The sequence below is a fragment of the Doryrhamphus excisus genome, chromosome 19 (genome assembly GCF_030265055.1).
Source record: "Doryrhamphus excisus isolate RoL2022-K1 chromosome 19, RoL_Dexc_1.0, whole genome shotgun sequence".
Taxonomy (NCBI): domain Eukaryota; kingdom Metazoa; phylum Chordata; class Actinopteri; order Syngnathiformes; family Syngnathidae; genus Doryrhamphus; species Doryrhamphus excisus.
The window spans coordinates 14,920,131-14,938,923 of record NC_080484.1 but is presented as its reverse complement, the minus strand read 5'-3'; the positions used below and the strand labels follow the sequence as shown (position 1 = coordinate 14,938,923).

The window sequence follows — 18,793 nt, the reverse complement described above, 5'->3', positions numbered from 1 at the left end:
GCAGACTCAATAAAGTTAGAATGAATGACCTTCATGTTGCTTGCCTCTAATCGATCACAATTACATCACCGAATTCTTTCCAGAATTCTACTCCACTTGAACTGACAAAATAACCATGAAACGCTGCCATCTAGCGGCGAACAATTGACCTGCAACCAAGTGTCATTGTTGACACTTCGGCCAAAACAAAACAATCGGGCTATAATGCATATCAAATTTGGACTTTGGGCTAATATTTGTTATATATTTTGGCATCGCCATTAGTCGAATTGGATAATATATTTGCATTACCAGATTTTTAGGGCCCACAATGGTGCGCATATTAAAGAGCCCTTAAATTCCCATGACCGCTAAATGCATCACTGTTTCCGCCAACTGAGCGACGAAGGACCGCTAATAGAGTAATGCTAAGCATGTGACGAAGTTAACACGGATTGATTATACTAACTATACCTTACTCGTCTTTTCGTTTAAGATGGATCAATGATAACACTTTAAATAAACATTTAAACAAATACATTGGAGCAACAACGTATTTTTAAATCTCATTGAAATATGTCTTATTGTTGTTGTATCTTGTTGTGACCATCAGATGGCAGTGTTTGACGTGAGTACTCCCGCAACGACTCATGTGGCTAATTTTGGCCTACTTCATTATTGTTATTCATGGTGCTCCTGTTAGCATATCTAGCGTATTCCCTCGTCTAAAAATATATCTCCTTTTATAGAAAGAATGTTCTTTCTTTTTTTTCTTTCCAAGTCCCCTCGTCAATTCCCAATAAATGGATGACGTCATCTCCGAATGAGTTAAACAGTAAAGCGGTGGCACTTTCATGGCAGATAAGTTGCCATAGCGATACAGCTGCTTTTAAAAGAGCTCTACCTTAGCTGAACACGCAAGTCCGGCTTTGCACTCAACACAGCTCGCTAACCCACTAAACTAAAGCTTCGCCCTGGTTATGACGCCATTTAAAAACAACAACAGCAAGAATGTGTTTTTGATCAGGCGCGGAGCACACCACTTTTTCCCGATTTTTAATCAGGCACTTACATGTCAGACACCGCCCATTTGTAACCCTCGTTAGGCCCGCCCATTTGAGTTATCCGGAAGATAAAAAGGGTTAGCTGCCGTCTTTTCTTTCTATGACGAAAGTCAGACTCTTTGAACTTCAACAACAAATGACTATTTAAAGTAACTTCCTCGGCAAACCGAAAAATAGTGTATATAATAACTCGCGTAATAACTCGCGACGACGGAGCCTTCGTCATTCCCGGCAGACAGCTTGCTAGCTGTTGCGGTTAGCCTTTTCTTTTGCTAACTTTCAGCTTGAAATTTCACAGCTCCTTCTATTGCGCAAGTTTGCTGCGTCCCAACCCGCTCCTGGAGCTTTCACCATGGGATCCAGAGCTTCCACCTTGCTCCGGGAAGAGGAGATCGAAGAAATTAAGAAGGAGACCGGCTGTGAGTTTTGTCTTTTTTTTTTTTGCAATTCTACCAACTGAAGTTGACAAAAGTCAGCTGGCTAGCCGCCGTGCTAGTTCCAGGAACGTTGCTATTTCCTGGAGTTGCATCCTTCAAGGAAATAGCTTTCAAATTGGGACATTTTATGGCTTCCATTATTGCTGTCTAGGTTGCGTAGTTGATGTACGTAAACTCGGGAGTCTAAATGTCACTGCATTCGCTCCCTCTCTGCAGTCTCCCACAGTCAGATCACTCGTCTGTACAGCCGCTTCACCAGCTTGGATAAAGGGGAGAACGGCACCCTCAGGTGATACTTTTACCATTAAGACATTTTACTTTTGACTGGGACGACGTTTTTTTTAAATGGTGATGGTTTGGAATTATGTTCTACATTTTGTTTGCGTTTCTCCCTCCTCCAAAACTATTGACACATGGCTGTAATCTTCAGTATTGTTACTGTAAACATCCGCCATGTTTGTTTATCTGACATCACTGATAGTATTCCGCTTCCGGAAATGGGACAAAAAACGAGAGCTAGCTCGTCATGGGTGACGTCATCAACTGTAAATATAATTTTCACATTTTTTTACCCTTGGCTTTCAAAAATGGAAGAATGGAGAAGATAATTCCAAACAATATACTGTATAACATTTGTTTAAGCAAAGTCAGGGGTTGGTGTTTGCTGCGAAATACACAAAACACAACAACTTTGATGTGTGTGAGTGACAGATATTGTTTTGTTTGTCGACTATTCAAGAGTCCTAATTCCAGTCTTCCACAAGGAATTGGATGGGAATGGCAACACCCTCCAATGCTGGATATATAGTACCTTTTACTCCACAAGGACAGACAAGCGCTTTGGCACTGGTGCATCATTATTTGTACTACTTCTTTATTATTACCATTATCCTCATTCTTTTGGGAACTCTTTTTTTACATAGTTTTTCTCTTTATCCAAGGGGTTTTATGTCTACTATATTGGCTAATAGGAGTGTAGAGGTGATTATAGGGGTGTTATTTGATGTCTAGAGGGCTCTAATCATGTTAAATGTATTTAAAAGGTGGTAAAAAGGTTTTCTATGTCTGATTGTCTCAACTATATTGGCTAATAGGTGTGTAGAGGTGACTATAGGGGTGTTATTTCATGTCTAGAGGGCTCTAATCATATTAAGTGTATTTTGAAGGTGGTAAATGGGTTTCTATGTCTGATTGTCTTTACTATATTGGCTAATAGGAGTGCAGAGGTGACTATAGGGGTGTTATTTCATGTCTAGAGGGCTCTAATAATGTTAGTGTATTAAGAAGGTGGTAAACAGGTTTTCTATGTCTTATTATGTCTACTATATTGACTAACTGGAGTGTAGAGGTGACTATAGGGGTGCTATTTCATGTCTAGAGGGCTCTAATCATGTTACGTGCATTTAGAAGGTGGTAAACAGGTTTTCTATGTCTGATTGTCTTTACTATATTGGCTAATAGGAGTGCAGAGGTGACTATAGGGGTGTTATTTCATGTCTAGAGGGCTCTAATCATGTTAAGTGTATTTAGAAGGTGGTAAACAGGTTTTCTATGTCTTATGATGTCTACTATATTGGCTAATAGGAATGTAAAGGTGACTATAGGGGTGCTATTTCATGTCTAAAGGGATCTAATCATGTTAAGTGTTTTTACAAGGTGGTAAACGGGTTTTCTATGTCTGGTTTTCTCTACTATATTGGCTAATAGGAGTGTAGAGGTGACTATAGGGGTGTTATTTCATGTCTGGAGGGCTTTAATGATGTGTGCAAAGTGTATTTAGGTGGTCTAACGAGCGCATATTCCTTTTCTCACAATAGCAAGTTTATTCTCATGCAACACGGCTTTTCTTTCAATATATCAAGACAGTTTTTGCAATTCTGTTTTTGTTTTACATTCCCCTCTCTCGATCAAGACCTTATTCCCGTAACATTCCACCCATGAGACAACCCCTTTTGGTCGTTATTCCACTAAAATGGCTGCTGATCTTTCCACTTGCTGAGTCCTAGTTGAAGACATTTGAGGGAGTTGTTTGTCAGAAAGTGAGGAGTTTGATGATTGCAGGGAGAGTATAATAAGTAAAGACGAGGCCAATGATTACATTTGCTACAGACTCCGTCCTCGTGTGTGTGTGTGTGTGTGTGTGTGTGTGTACACACACAACAACTCTTGTGCAGTCACGTAGACGGTCAAGGTGACTTTGTCATTTCTATATTTTTGAGGTATTATTGGTTGCCACAACACGTTACGATAAAGGTCCTTCATGCATGCTGGATGCTTCCTGTAAAGATATCAGGAGGTTGTCTACAGCCGCAGCTGCTTTTGTTAGACATCAGAGATTTCTGGTAGAATCTTTTCCGTGTGCCTGAGTTTTTTTTTTTCACGTACATTTTAGTAAGGCATTAGGAGGGCCACACTTTGACCCCGGAACAGACTATTTTTGTTGTCATAATGGTCTAGTCCTTGCTGAGCTAGCACCTTTGTGCTTCCCCGTGATCCTAGAAGCTGAGTTGTCGGGGTTTTTGCCACTAGTGGGACCTCCCAGGACTAATAGTTCCTCAGTGGACGGATGTGGGTCGAGGACCCAAAGGGGTTTTGTGGACTTTAGTCCGGTCTAGCCTGGCCTTCAGTGAGAGGCTCAGGGTCTGTACGTTAGAGTTTAATCTGGGAAAATAATCTAGGATGGATTCCCTTCTACCGCCCCTTTTTTGAGGTTCTTGGAGGGAGTACGGAGGAGGTCCCCCTCGGGGAGGGGGAGGCCACACTGGTCACATTGGTAGCAACACTAGACCTGGAAAGGCAGGTCTAATAAGGGGGTCCTCAGCCTTCCTGCTACTGTAAGCTCTATCTAGGCTTTCTGGAGAGGAGGATCCACCAGATTCAGGATGATCAGTGTGGATTTGGTCCCGGTCGTCAAACTGGACCAGCGGGACACTAAACCAGTGAAGGAGTGTCCTACTGCTAAGACAAAACATGATGCTTGTTTGGAGTCACAACACGGTGTGTGTGTGTGTGTGTGTGTGTGTGTGCGCAGTCGAGAAGATTTCCAGAGGATTCCAGAGTTGGCCATCAATCCCTTGGGAGATCGGATCATCAACGCCTTCTTCCCTGAAGGGTGAGTGTGTGTGTGTGCACGTGTGTGTTTGTGTGTCCTTGTGGTCCTCACGCTTGTCTCGTCTCGTTAGCGAGGATCAGGTGAACTTCCGAGGCTTCATGCGGACCCTGGCCCACTTCCGGCCCATCGAGGACAGCGAGAAGAACAAGAACCCTGCCGCCAGCGAGCCGCTCAACAGCAGAACCAACAAGCTGCTCTGTGAGTGAGGGGGCGGGGCCACCAGGGCGGCGACACCTACACCCACACACCCTTTTTTTATTTTTTATTTTTGTGTGTGTCTTCCAGTTGCGTTCCGTTTGTACGACCTGGACCGAGACGACAAGATCTCCCGAGACGAGCTTCTGCAGGTTGGAACGCTTTCACTCGCTGATGACCTTTCATTGTATTTATGGGAATGTCACATGATCTCAACACATGAGAACCTGACGTGATGCTAACACGGCGTCCCCCGTGGCTTAGCTTCACTGCATGATCATGATGTCATGACGCTCTGATGTTCCTGTGTTGAAGGTGCAGGAACTGTGTGTGTTGGTTCTATGCTGCCATGAGGACATGGAGATAGTACGGTGGTCCAGTTGATGGTGTTTGCGTTTAAACGCTAACCAAACGGCAAACCTCAGTCACTAATAAGCTGCTGTTCCGCATAACGTATGTATGTTTGTTTACGGGCGATCAGGTGTTGAGGATGATGGTGGGCGTGAACATCTCGGACGAGCAGCTGGGCAGCATCGCCGACAGAACCATCCAGGAAGCCGACACCAACGGCGATAACTCCATTTCCTTCACCGAGTTCATCAAGGCAAGTTTGGCTTTACACGGATATGATGTACGCCGGGCGGCACGGCGGTCTAGTGGTTAGCGTGCAGACCTCACAGCTAGGAGACCAGGGTTCAATTCCACCCTCGGCCATCTCTGTGTGGAGTTTGCATGTTCTCCCCGTGCATGCGTGGGTTTTCTCCGGGTACTCCGGTTTCCTCCCACATTCCAAAAACATGCTAGGTTAATTAGCCACTCCAAATTATCCATAGGTATGAATGTGAGTGTGAATGGTTGTTTGTCTATATGTGCCCTGTGATTGGCTGGCCACCAGTCCAGGGTGTACCCCGCCTCTCGCCTGAAGACAGCTGGGATAGGCTCCAGCACCGCCGCGAGATGAAGCGGTAGATGATGTACGCCACCGTTTGTGAGGAAGGCGTACCTAATGAAGTGTCTAACCGCGTACATTATTCGACAGGTTCTGGAGAAAGTGGACGTGGAGCAGAAAATGAGCATCCGCTTCCTGCACTGAGTGACTATCATCATTTAGGCAATCCTGCACCCCCCCCCCCCCCCCCCCCCCCATCCTCCCTTGTCCTTTGCTGAGTGGTCAGCAGGTGACTGTGGTCCTCACCTCCAGTAGACCCCAAAGCCAAACGCCTCGTGCACGTTTTGTTTTTCTTCTCCTATTTATCAGCAACCGCTGTAAAAAAAAAAAAAAAAAAGACATAAGCGCACGCTACGTGCACCGTGCTGCTTTGTTATGCTAATATCACATAGGATTCCACTTGAATACCCTGATTGGCTTCTCCTTGTCTGATGTTTAGTCTCATTTTTAAGTTTTCAGAGCAGCTTCAGTACCACCACTTGATTTTCATGGGCTGTACTGGAATAATGATGTAAACAAAACAAAGCGGTATGAAGGAACGCCAGCCGACTGCTGTGGCTTTACATATGAATATCTAGTGTAGTATATGTATATATTATACATAAATACTAGTATGTGCTCCTGATGGATGGCTAAAATAACATGCTGTGCTTCATCTCCTCTTAGAAAGAAAGTTATTTGTGTATAGACAGGAAGGGAAGGGTTCCAGATGAATATAATAAGGAAATAGTATATATGTGTCACGAATGGAAACAGGAAGTACAACCTTTTTAAGTTCATATTCTTTAATGTCTGTCAAACAACTATTGCACAGATTTATTTCAATAAAAATCAGGTGCCATCTTTGTAATGTTTTTTTTTTTTTTACTACGTCAGAGACACGGTGGAATAATTTGGATGGGTAAAAAACGAACGACGAGTTTACTGTAAACAACAAGCTTTTTCCCGCTAATGGATCTTGAAGATGGTAGACTCTTGTTGTGAAGCTACACCACACATTTCCGGTAAAAGCGTACCGCTACATAGCGAAAAAGCATAATTAAATTCCACATCTGCAGCATTGCCGCACAATTCCGGAAGCGAAACTAACTATAGTTTTCAAAGGTCATGCCGGTTGTTCCGTTCGGCTTTTCAAAATAAAGTATTAAACATCCGGTCTTAGCTAGTGTTACGAGAAACATCTTTTGAATTATGGTACTCTAAAGAAAATACATTGATTAGCCATACATCATTTGTGCGCACTGCTTGTCCACAAAGTAAAGATGTCATGTCACAAACTTTAATCCGTACAATATAACCGGTTGTGAGTTAAAAATAACCGTTCATGAAGTAACATATTGCTGCGTTAGCTTTGGCGACCTCTAGCGGCAAACAAACACTAATTTTGATACTTCCGGTACTTGATCGACAGCTCTGCAGTCCAATCATCGCGCTTTTCCGCTAGCTAGCTTAGCTGCATTAAGACGAGTGGAAGATGGCGTAGCAGAGGAGCGAAAGGGGGGGTGCTTTTTGTTCCCTGTCCTTGCTTACCCTCTGCGGAAAATGGTTCTGCTGTAAGTAAAACATGACGTTTTAGTCATTCCATGAACTAGAAAGCGAGTTAAGCGACTGGTGAGACCGTAGAAGAAGAAATCCTCCGGCCATTGTTCAGCATTGCGTGAAAGCTGCTGCTAGTGTGGCGAACATCTCCGCAGCATCATCCGCATCAGCATGGGAATCACCGGGAAGGCTCCAAGGTCAGTCGCTGTCTTCGGTTACACACCGTCTTCTTCGTGATGCATTTGTGGACCACTGATTGGTCAGAGATCAAATACTTTTGTGGCCGTTTAGATGCGGCAAGCCTCAAATGATCCGCAAACACAGATGAATAATGTAAATACCGTAATATAAGTATCGTTTTACGAAATACAGCACATTACATTCTGTCTTTAATGTTAAACGTAAACATTCATAAAATAATACTAATGAATAAGTACACATTCACAACATGAATGAATATATGAAGAATATAATTGTATTAGATTCCATTTTTGTTTAGTCTCTGTGTGGGGAAACAATGTGAGCATTAAATGATAACATATGGGATAGGTTAAAACATCATTTGTAAAAATATAACAAAATATAATATATATATATTATAAAATATAATAATAGAAAAATATATAATCATATGAAGAAAAAAAAAATATATATATATAAGCATTAGAAATGTAAAACTACTGCATTTGATGCAAAAATTAATGTTAAAATACTATTAAATAGGAATATATAAAAAATAGAAATTATATTTTAAAATAATCAGAGTTCATATGCTTTAATATTGTTTGATTTATTTCAATAAAAGAAAATTATAAAAAATATTTAAAAAAAATATATTTAAAAAATTATAAAAAAAATATATACATATATAAGTATGAAATAAAACAAGAATATATCAAAATAATAATGAAATAAATAGTTTATTTTGAAATGAAATACCTAGTATATAATAATTGTAGTATTTGAAATGAAGTAAGTTGATGAAGTTGTGATGTTTGGGGGACAACATGGCTGATTGTTGACATGTTGACATCCCAGGATGCATTGCAGCGCGTTGGAGAAACCGGCAGGTCCAGACCAGACAAACTCGGCTTGGATCGCCACCTTCCTCCCCCTGCGGGTGTCTCCTCCAGTGTGATCATGGGGGGTGGCGCGGGGGTATTGGGGTGTCCATCAGCCCCACCCCCCCGCCCAAAGACCTGCATCCAGGTTTGAGTGAGGATGAGGAGTTGATAATAGTTATTCTTCTTTGACTTTTTTTTTTTTGGGTTTGTTTTTTTTCCCGTGAAGACACAAAATACTGTAGCAGCCGTCTCCCTGTGATGCTTCATCATCGTCATCGTCAGTGCTACCTCACGTGACGCCGGGTCACGAGCACGTCCGTTATCTGACTTGAAGCGCAACGTGTGCGCCCTGCGTCAGCTTGCTTTCATGCGGGAAAGAATCCTTCACGTCTTTTCTCCATTCCCTTCTTGCATTTGACTTCCCTATTTTTTCCTCTTTTGAAATGTGCTTTTCCCGTGTCGGAAATGATGCGGGGGGGGCGGGTGCAATACTAATAATAGAATCCTGTATATTGTGTAAACCAGTGACAAGTTGTTTGACGAGCAACAAAATCACAAACGTCTTCCATTCAAGATTTGTATAGTCTCATATTGACGTCACCTTACTTCCTACTTGCCGTCCTTTGTAGTAATGTAGTACCCCCCCCCCCCAACAGTACCCCCCTATCAAGACCGATCAACACGTCCCGACATCTTCTTTGCTTTAGGCTCTAAATGTGTTGGAAAACATTGGTCACGTGGACGCAAGAGTCAAAAAGTCATTATGATGGCATAGAAGGTGAAATTATGAAAATAAAACTTCCACTTTGTCATAAAAATGACAATTATCAGATAAAAAGGCATATTTTTTATATTTTTGACAAGATAAATTAAAATTAAGGGATTAAAACTATGAGATAAAGTCTACAACATCTTTATTTCAAGCTAAAGTCATTAAGTCAAAATGTCATACAAACTGCGCATGTGCAGAGTGCACAGTTTGTATCGCATTATTTTTTTTTTGCAATGTGACTTTTTAAATCTAAATAAACTCGACTTTTTATTTAATCATTTCGCCTTTTTATCTGACAACAATTGGTTAGTGTTTCGGTTCCTGCCAACACGGTTACGATATAAAAAAATGTAATTAAAAAAAAATCCCAGCGTACCTCAATGCGTCCCAATTAGACGGCATTCTCTTTTCCATCGGAATACGTTGAGAGCAGTGAGAGAAAGATTCGTACCGAAGAAACGTTGTCCTTTATTGACAATTTCAACAATGATTCGGACGTTCTAGCAGTACGTAACCTAGCACGTCACCGGAAGCACGAATTTAGACATGCTAATCATGTGAATGCTAGCTTTATTCTCATTACCGAGTGTAGCGTCTTACGTGAGGAGTTCGTTTTTCGGATCTTCTTGTTAGATGACAAACGACACATTTTTTTACCGCTTCTCTTGCGACTCCGACGTTCTTCCTGTTTAGGTTCTCACGTTGACCAATTGGAGAAGAGAACCGTGTCACGTGGTATAAATACCCTCCTTTCCCCCAGCCATGAATCGCTGCATGTTTCTGTTTATAATACTACGGTGCCATGGTGTTGTTAGCAGATGAATCCATACAATTGTACAGGATTAGCTACTGTAGTAGGAATGCTAATGATGCAATAATTGTGCATGAGTGTAGCGTTCTTAGAATTCCCACCTTTTCAGGTGGATGCTTGGCTTTCCAGACTGCTTTCTAATCCTTTGGCTGTTTGTTTGACTGTACAAACACTCTTGATTGTTTTGGAAAAGATGCACTTTGTGTGGACTTGCACTTGAAAAATATACGTGTAACGCAAAACACGTCAAGCAAGTAGGCATTTAGTAGCGTCTGGAAACACACACACACACATATATATATATATTATATATGCATGATTTAGCATACATGATTGTAATGCATGCAATAATAATTTCCAACTATGTCATGTGAACGGGATGCTTGTGTGTCACGGTAGCAAGCCAACTGTAGCCCCCCCCCAAACAAACAAAAAACAAAACAAAGTGTGCTTATACGCTGCTAAAAGCAAGAACATGAGATTTTGTTGACCTTGTAAAAACTATGCACTCCAAAACGGGCATGCTACTGTATGTTCTTCAAAGGTTCTGTATGACACAACAATACAACAATTTCAGCAATAAGAAGAATATCAATAAATATTCTATGGCAGCATGGTGCCACAGAACCAGCCTTGGTGGGGTTCCTTACTGCTTCCTAGTTTTTTTACCAACCGGACACCAGGGTACATGAGAATAAAAGTAGTACAATAGCCACGTATACATGGACCTAAATATTCCAATTCTATTCGGGTTATTTGCTCAAAAAGCGCCAATCCGAATGAATATACAGTAAACCTCGGATATATCCGATATATCCGAGGTTTACTATATATATTGGCCACTCCAAATTGTCCATAGGTATGAATGTGAGTGTGAATGGTTGTTTGTTTATATGTGCCCTGTGATTGGCTGGCCACCAGTCCAGAGTGTACCCCGCCTCTCGCCCGAAGACAGCTGGGCAAAAAGCAGTAGAAAATGAATGAATGTTCCCGGCGAATGTAGACACGCGATTGGAATATTCCTTTCCATGTATACCATTACTTTCGGAAAGATTCCATTCGGAAAGTGGAAAAGCTCCTCATGTAAACGTGGCTATTGTTGAGAATAAAGTATTCCACTTATGAGAGTATTATCCTTCCAAGAATAAAGTAGCTTTTATTTCTAACGTGGCAGGAAACAGAGCACTTGAACACGAACACATTAGCATCACCCCCCCTTCTCCCTGTGTAAAATAAAAGGGCTCACTCTGTTCATGCCGTTGTTCTATGGAGCAATGCACCAGGCGTAACTGTGCGTCTGATTCAGGCGTGTTTTTTTTTTTTTTTTTTGATGGATGACTTTTTCTTCAGCGACAGCGCTAACCTAGCATGACGCTGCTGCTGCTGCTAAACAGCGTAGCATGGTGTTAGCGCTCCGACACGAGTACATTAGCAAGCTATGTCGGTGTTGCCAGCAAAGATGCAAACAGGAACAAAAGATAAACAAGCGCTCACGGTGGCGCTCTACCGGCGGCTGACGTCGGCGTTGTCCTTCAGGCAGCTTTTGACGCGAGTCACATGATCGAAGCCGGCTTCAAACTGCTTCCTCAGCTGCAGACGAGAAGAGACGAGAAAGGTAAAAGCGATACATGTGGCTTCGACATGACCGCCGATGATGTCTTCTACCTCGCCGAGCTCATCGCCGAGAGGCTCCAGGTCGAAAGAGACGGACGAGGCCTTCATCATGGAGCCGCTGCCCAGCGTGTAACTGCGCAGGAAGTCACAAGCCGTTAACCAAGCACTGCAGCGATGACGACGGCGGCGGCGGCGACGACGACGACTCCGACTCACCATCTGATGCTTGCTTTGTGGAGCAGGAACAAGGAGCGCACCATCGCCAAGCGTGGAGGAGCCGCGTGGATCACCCTGCCCACCGTGACGCCACACTCGCCACACCTCACGCTGCTGAAGATGCTGAGGACACACGGCATGAGACGCTGAGGACACTCAACCCGCACTCATGACAACACGATGGAGACGACTAAAACAGACCGCGCCCATGACTCATCGCATGAGGACGCTGAGAACAAAGGAGTGGACAAAGTTAGGAAAAAGTTGATTGGTCCCTGAGAAAAAAGGAGGACGTTGACAACAAATGAGATGAAATGTTAAGTATAAATGAGCGCAACGCGACGCTGAGGAAGAACACATGAACTCAACAGTGGCGCTGAGGAGGACTTTGAGAACAAATTAGATGAATTTGCTGAGAAAAAGGGAGGGCGCGGACAACGAATGAGATGAGGACGCAACCACGAAAAACAACAAACTAGGTGCTGACAATAAATGAGATTGCTGAGATACTGAACTCAGACAGTGGCGCTGAGAAAAACAGGATGAGGACGCTGACAACGAGAACAGGTGAGGTGATGACAGCACAGAGATGAGGTCGCTGAGAACAAATGAGTTGATGACAATGAGCGGGAAAACCTGAGATCACACACACATGAGAAATGTTGATGAAAAGCCATCGACACACTTGATACTGAGATTGAATGAGATGAGGACATGAAGATACAAATGTGATAAATGACGAGTATGAGGATGCTGAGAATAAAAGAACTCAAACAATGGCCCTGAGATGAGGACGCAGCAACAGAGATGAGGGAAAAGAGGGACACTTAAATGAAGATACTGAGACTATATGAGATTGTGAATGAGAAGATTGAGGGCAAACCAGGCAAATAGAAGAGATGAGGAGCCTGAGAAGACAACAAATGAGGTGATGACAGCACAGAGATGAGGTCGCTGAGAACAAATGAGTTGATGACAATGAGCGGGAAAACCTGAGATCACACACACATGAGAAATGTTGATGAAAAGCCATCAACACACTTGATACTGAGATTGAATGAGATGAGGACATGGACATGAAGATACAAATGAGATAAATGCTGTGTATGAGGATGCTGAGAATAAAAGAACTCAAACAATGGCGCTGAGATGAGGACACAGCAACAGAGATGAGGGAAAAGAGGGACACTTAAATGAAGATACTGAGACGATATGAGATTGTGAATGAGAAGGTTGAGGGCAAACTAGGCAAATAGAAGAGATGATGAGCCTGAGAAGACAACAAATGAGGTGATAACAGCACGGAGATGAGGTCGCTGAGAACAAATGAGTTAATGACAATGAGGGGGAAAAACCTGAGATCACACACATGAGAAATGTTGATGAAAAGCCATCAACACACTTGATACTGAGATTGAATGAGAGGAGGACGTAGACATGAAATTACAAATGTGATAAATGCTGAGTATGAGGACGCTGAGAATAAAAGAGAAGTCAAACAATGGCGCTGAGATGAGGATGCAGAGAAGGAAAGAAGATGAGGACACACAGCAACAGAGACGAGGGAAAAGAGGGACACTTAAATGAAGATACTGAGACTATATGAGATTGTGAATGAGAAGATTGAGGGCAAACCAGGCAAATAGAAGAGATGAGGAGCCTGAGAAGACAACAAATGAGGTGATGACAGCACGGAGATGAGGTCGCTGAGAACAAATGAGTTGATGACAAGGAGGGGGAAAAACCTGAGATGACACACACATGAGAAATGTTGATGAAAAGCCATCAACACACTTGATGAGGACATAGACATGAAATTACAAATGTGATAAATGCTGAGTATGAGGACGCTGAGAATAAAAGAGAACTCAGACAATGGCGCTGAGATGAGGACGCAGAGAAGGAAAGAAGATGAGGACACAAAGCAACAGAGATGAGGGAAAAGAGGGACACTTAAATGAAGATACTGAGACTATATGAGATTGTGAATGAGAAGATTGAGGGCAAACTAGGAAAATAGAAGAGATGATGAGTCTGAGAAGACAACAATAAGGACAAAAAAACCCACATGTTGATAAAATGCTGAGATAAATACACTCTCATTATGCTTTGCACCACTGCTGTATGAGAATCCATGAGACAAGCCCGACTATGCCCCATGGGATACGTGGTTGTAGCCTAGCATAATAAGGATACTCACCAGTTAGCCATGTCCCCTTTATGTCCACACTCCATGTCACTACTAAGCAGCACATCACTGGTGACTCCTGAAGAAAACAAGCAAACATGGAACATAAAAAAACACGTCTTAAAGACGTGAACGTGGATGGAACGTTCTCTTGGGTGAAACGCGTCTTGATGTGGTGGACTTACGGAGACACAAGATGGCGTCCAAGGACGGCAATTCTCCGCACACAGCCAGGGAGTCCCCCAGCACCGTGTTACAATGTTTGCAATGGAAGCTCGTCCATCGTTGGTGCTCCTTCTCATCGACAACCTTAGCTTGGTCGGTGCGTTCTGCTAGAACAGACTCGTTAAACTCCATGTCGACGATGTGGGCAAAACAAAAAGCCCGCCTGCGCAGGACATCCAGGAAGAAAACCGGAAGTATGTGTTTGTGGCACAAACCATAATAATACAGGTATGTGGCGATTGATTCTTAAACTAACCAGCATTCGCTTCATGTAAAAGACGGAAATTAAATATAATATATATATATAACTGTAACACGGTCAGCCACAGCACTGAAAGTTTGAATAAATATTTGTCATTTTTTGTTAACAAGCGGAAGTTAACACATACTGTACAACTGTGTTCTGATTGGCTGGCAGTTCTTATACTTCAAATTATGATTGGTTGAAAGCTAGTTCCGCTTGTTTTCACGAGCCAATGAAAAGCGCCCCGCTAATGTTTCGAATTTGTTTTGTTAACGGTTAGCCAGAGCGAGTAGTGTGTGTATGTGGAAGAACGGAACTAGTGAGCGCTTTTCTACTTGTTTCTACGTTTTTCTGTCATCGGAACAAACCCACGAATATGGATTTGCATTCCATGAAATACGCCGAACTTCGCGGTCTGGCGAAGCAGCTTGGCCTGAAGGCTAATATGAAGGTAATGAAACGACTTGGTTTACTAGCTAACATTTATGCTCACGTAAATTACGTTCAATTCAACATTGTGTGTGCTAACAGGCCGATAAATTACTAAAAGCGGTCAAGCAGCATTTTGACCGACAAAAGAACACCGAAGAAGAAGAGGTAAAAAAAGAAGCGATTTCAATACGGCAGATTCGTCAAAACTGACAGCAATATTGTTTGTTTTTTTTCATATTGTCCAGAGAAAAGACCTTCAGGCTGAGGTTTGCAACGCCCCCCCAGTGTTTGTGAACACACGGCGGGGGAGAGCAAAAAACAAAAGAAACTCTGATGATAACTTTGAAGCAATCACATCACCGGGCAAAACACACCAGGTGAGGTCCCTAAATGCAACACGTAACCAAAGTGTAGCTGATTTTTTAAAAATCGGTCCTCAATTAAACAAGAAAAGAAACAAAAAATTGAAAAAACACAGTAATTTTACATCAATAAAGTACATATATGAGAATGAAGTCATAATGTAAATAAATAAAAGGTTTTATAAGCACACTGTTTCTGTAATATTACTGCCAAAACAATAACAAACATGGCAGCTGCTAGCATCCTCGAATTCTACCGTGTGTGGGCGCCCCTGACACAACGTATTAACGTATATAACCTATTCCTCTCCGTCTAAGGCGCTCAGTGAAGTGGTCTCACCCAGTCCCCCCCAGCATGCCCACAAGAGGACACGAGTGTCTTCGCCCCCCAAGACTGATGATGCGGCAGAGAGCGAGCGTGTTGCCGTGCCGACGGACACGGACAGCCAACTGCGGCGTGACGCCAAGGACGAAGGAGGTCAGCAACCGTACCCACTCGTGATGCAACCTTGGCGACCGCTGGTTCAAATCCTATGTGTTGTTGCCGAATTGTCCTTTTAGTGGCGCCATCGCCGCCCCTGCCGCCGCCTTCCAGGGCTGGTAAGATCCCTCGTTTGAAAGGGGATCCGATGAAGAGGAGGCCCTTGAAACCAGTCACTCCCAGTAGGTCCCCTATTACTCCCTCGTGTGCTCCTGTTCCGTCACACTGCAGGCATGAGTTTGACTCCCATGTCCTAAACCTTGCAGACTTCCAAAAACTCCACCAGGCCAATTTCAACAAAATGGAGTCCATCGACGCTTACATGGAGAGGAAGAGGAGGAACATGGAGACTGTGAAGGTACACATGATGATGCCATCATGGGTGGAGCCTAACTAAATTTTCTAACAGGACGTCAGCGTCACATGTAGCGTGATTGTTAGCCACCAGGGAATTCCGAATGGATCATGAATGGAAGCCATTGCTGGCTTTCCCGAGCCATCTTGGTCAAATATGTCGTGTACGTTTTGCCACACTTTCAGGACGCTCCACACGGTCAGCAGAGTATCTCGTCCATGTTCAGCCCCGCCCCCAACAACAACACCAAAGACGTGACAACCGGCGAGAAACACAGAGCGACTCTCCGGTGTTCCGCCAAGGAGCCTCCGAAGAAAGCAACAGGGAAGAAAGATGGCGTCTTCAAGCCGTCCGTGCTCTCCACACGCAGGATTAACGTGAGGTGAGTTGGCGCCCGGGCGAAGGAGTCGGCTCTGGCCGCCACGCCGCGTCTAATGTGCTGTGTCCACACGCAGGTTCTCCGAGGCCTCGTCTGACAACGAGTACAAGATGTCGCTGGTGAAAACGCCGGCTCGTATGTCCTTCAACGTGACCTCTAGCACGCCGCGGCAATCGGCCGTTGGCAGGAAGTCCGCCACCGTCAGGACCTCCACTTTGTCTTCCACCAAGACCCCAGGTGACCCCTGATGGAAAATATTATCCATAGCAACTTGACAGTTTATTCTCCTTTCATAGTATGGCTGTATTAGAATTATTATTATTACAATAATTTATTAGCATTTTAAGGCAACCCGAGCAGTCCAGTTTCAAAAATCTCAACCAAATGTCCGATTCTTTATGTCTCCCCCTCAAAGCGGCGTTTGTTTTCACGGGCAACACCAGCGGCGTCACACCAGGAACCCAGAAAAGGCCCACTTTTGACCTGAAGGCCAGCCTGTCTCGCCCGCTGTCCTACAAGCCCCACGCAGGTAGCATCATACATGGGCCTCATCCACTATTATTATTATTATTAATATTATTATTATTATACAAAATATAAACATTATTTCCCGCCGCTAGGCAAGCTGAAGCCGTTTGGAGACGGGAAGGACGACAAAGCCGCCAACACGTCGCATCAGAAACAGTACAAGCAACGCAAAGTCCAGACTAGGTAAGTCCAGGAGGAATGGTAATGATTAAATTTCATTTGAACATGCCATCAGATTACAATTGAATGCATCACATAATCAGTTCACAGTTCCACATGTTCAAAAGGAGTAGGAAGAAGCAAAGCTTATTAAATCCTACCCCTCCATCTGGTACTTTTATAGTCAGTAACTGTTACATTTGTTCACTTCCTGCTTTCATAATAGTTTGGTTTTTTTTTTAATAATTTTGTTTATTTTATTTTTGTCACATAATCAGTTCAGTGCCACATGTTCAAAAGGAGTAGGAAGAAGCAAAGCTTATTAAATCCTACCCCTCCATCTGGTACTTTTTACAATCGGTAACTGTTGCATTTGTTCACTTCCTGCTTTCATAATAGTTTGTTTTTTTTTAATAATAATTTTTTTATTTTATTTTTGTCACAATCAGTTCCCAGTTCCACATGTGCAAAAGGAGTAGGAAGAAGCAAAGCTTATTAAATCCTACCCCTCCATCTGGTACTTTTACAATCAGTAACTGTTACATTTGTTCACTTCCTGCTTTCCTAATATAGTTTAAGGTTTTATTTTGTATTATATATTATTATATATATATTACTTTCTAATATAGTTTAAGTTTTTATTTTTTTAAATTTTATTTAATTGTATTTTTTATATATATTTTGTCACGTACCGTAGTATGTTCTCTGTAGGCGGCATTATGAATTATCCTTACTGCCCTTTTTTGCAGTACATTTAGCGAGTGAAGATTGCTTTTATAGTTATTAGCCCATATTTCCACACAACAAGTAAGAAAGATATGGTAGAACCAGAGAGCAATAAAGAGTGTGGAGTGATTTCTGATTGAGAACAAATTTTGTTTTGTTCAATATTGAAATATTTCTGGCACACCTTATGTTGTATATTTGTGATATGAGGTTTCATCTATTGTGATCCCCAGAAATGTATTTTCCTTCACGGTTTCAATGTTTACATAGTCTATTTGTATTTGCTGGTGCGTGTCCTTTCTGTTGTTACTAAATAGCATGATTTTAGTTTAATTTAAGTTCAAGGACAATCTATTATCATCAAACCATCTTTTTAGTGTGACCATTTCTTCTCTGACCCGGAACAAAAATCAGTGGTATCATCCACAAATAATACCAGCTTTAAGTCTTTTGTGAATGGTTCAATGAGGTGGTCCTGATGTGGTTAATAATGGCCGCCTGTCTGGTTTTCTAGGGAGGAGAGACAAGCCAAACACGCAGAAGATCGCAAGCAGAAGAAATCCAACATGCTCTGTGCCAGAAGAGGCCTGGTGATGATGTGATTCTGGTGTTGTGTTGTAAATATGTTCTTTGTGGTGCCGGGCTTGGAGTCTGGGCACGTGTCTTTTAGAACTTTAGATGAGGTACTTTAAATGTACTTTGAACGTACTTTGAACATTTGGGAAATGTAAAAGTTGCTCTTATCTGATTTCTGCTTCTTTTGAAATAAAAAAGACTGGATTTGCCGTTTGTGTTGTGTGTTCTTTTTCCTCCACAGCAGATCTTTTTTTTTGATCCGCATACTTATTTGTGTGAGCAAAATAAGGATGTCATAAAAAAAATATTTGTGTTGGAATCGTTATAATTTGTTGATGATTTTGTATCAACATGTGAAGAAAGTACTGGGCTAAATTGGCCAATAA

General features: G+C 42.5%; 3 protein-coding genes across 4 annotated transcripts; 2 read left to right on the top strand and 1 right to left on the bottom strand.

The window, feature by feature from the left end:
* The first annotated feature begins 1,038 nt into the window (after positions 1-1,038).
* On the top strand, positions 1,039-6,581 carry chp1 (calcineurin-like EF-hand protein 1). The gene is made up of 7 exons (XM_058056319.1): positions 1,039-1,462; positions 1,697-1,769; positions 4,512-4,592; positions 4,663-4,790; positions 4,878-4,939; positions 5,269-5,391; positions 5,827-6,581. Exons 1-7 carry the CDS (start codon positions 1,396-1,398, stop codon positions 5,878-5,880), a joined length of 588 nt encoding a protein of 195 aa, XP_057912302.1. The 5' UTR covers positions 1,039-1,395; the 3' UTR covers positions 5,881-6,581.
* Positions 6,582-9,062: 2,481 nt separating this feature from the next.
* oip5 (opa interacting protein 5) lies at positions 9,063-14,468 on the bottom strand. The gene is made up of 5 exons (XM_058056320.1): positions 14,126-14,468; positions 13,953-14,019; positions 11,753-11,875; positions 11,588-11,669; positions 9,063-11,512 (listed from the first exon to the last, which is right to left on the bottom strand). The coding sequence occupies exons 1-5, from the start codon at positions 14,295-14,297 to the stop codon at positions 11,426-11,428; spliced, it is 531 nt and encodes a 176-aa protein (XP_057912303.1). The 5' UTR covers positions 14,298-14,468; the 3' UTR covers positions 9,063-11,425.
* nusap1 (nucleolar and spindle associated protein 1) lies at positions 11,306-18,609 on the top strand. Of its 2 annotated transcripts, none has more exons than XM_058056314.1 (11): positions 11,306-14,860; positions 14,941-15,002; positions 15,086-15,218; positions 15,522-15,681; positions 15,765-15,866; positions 15,951-16,042; positions 16,225-16,421; positions 16,495-16,655; positions 16,834-16,947; positions 17,039-17,129; positions 18,346-18,609. In XM_058056314.1, exons 1-11 carry the CDS (start codon positions 14,786-14,788, stop codon positions 18,431-18,433), a joined length of 1,275 nt encoding a protein of 424 aa, XP_057912297.1. In that variant the 5' UTR covers positions 11,306-14,785; the 3' UTR covers positions 18,434-18,609. The 2 variants fall into 2 exon arrangements, with proteins under 2 accessions (XP_057912297.1, XP_057912296.1); XM_058056313.1 differs by having other exon boundaries at positions 11,307-14,860; positions 14,941-15,006; positions 15,087-15,218.
* Positions 18,610-18,793: the final 184 nt, after the last annotated feature.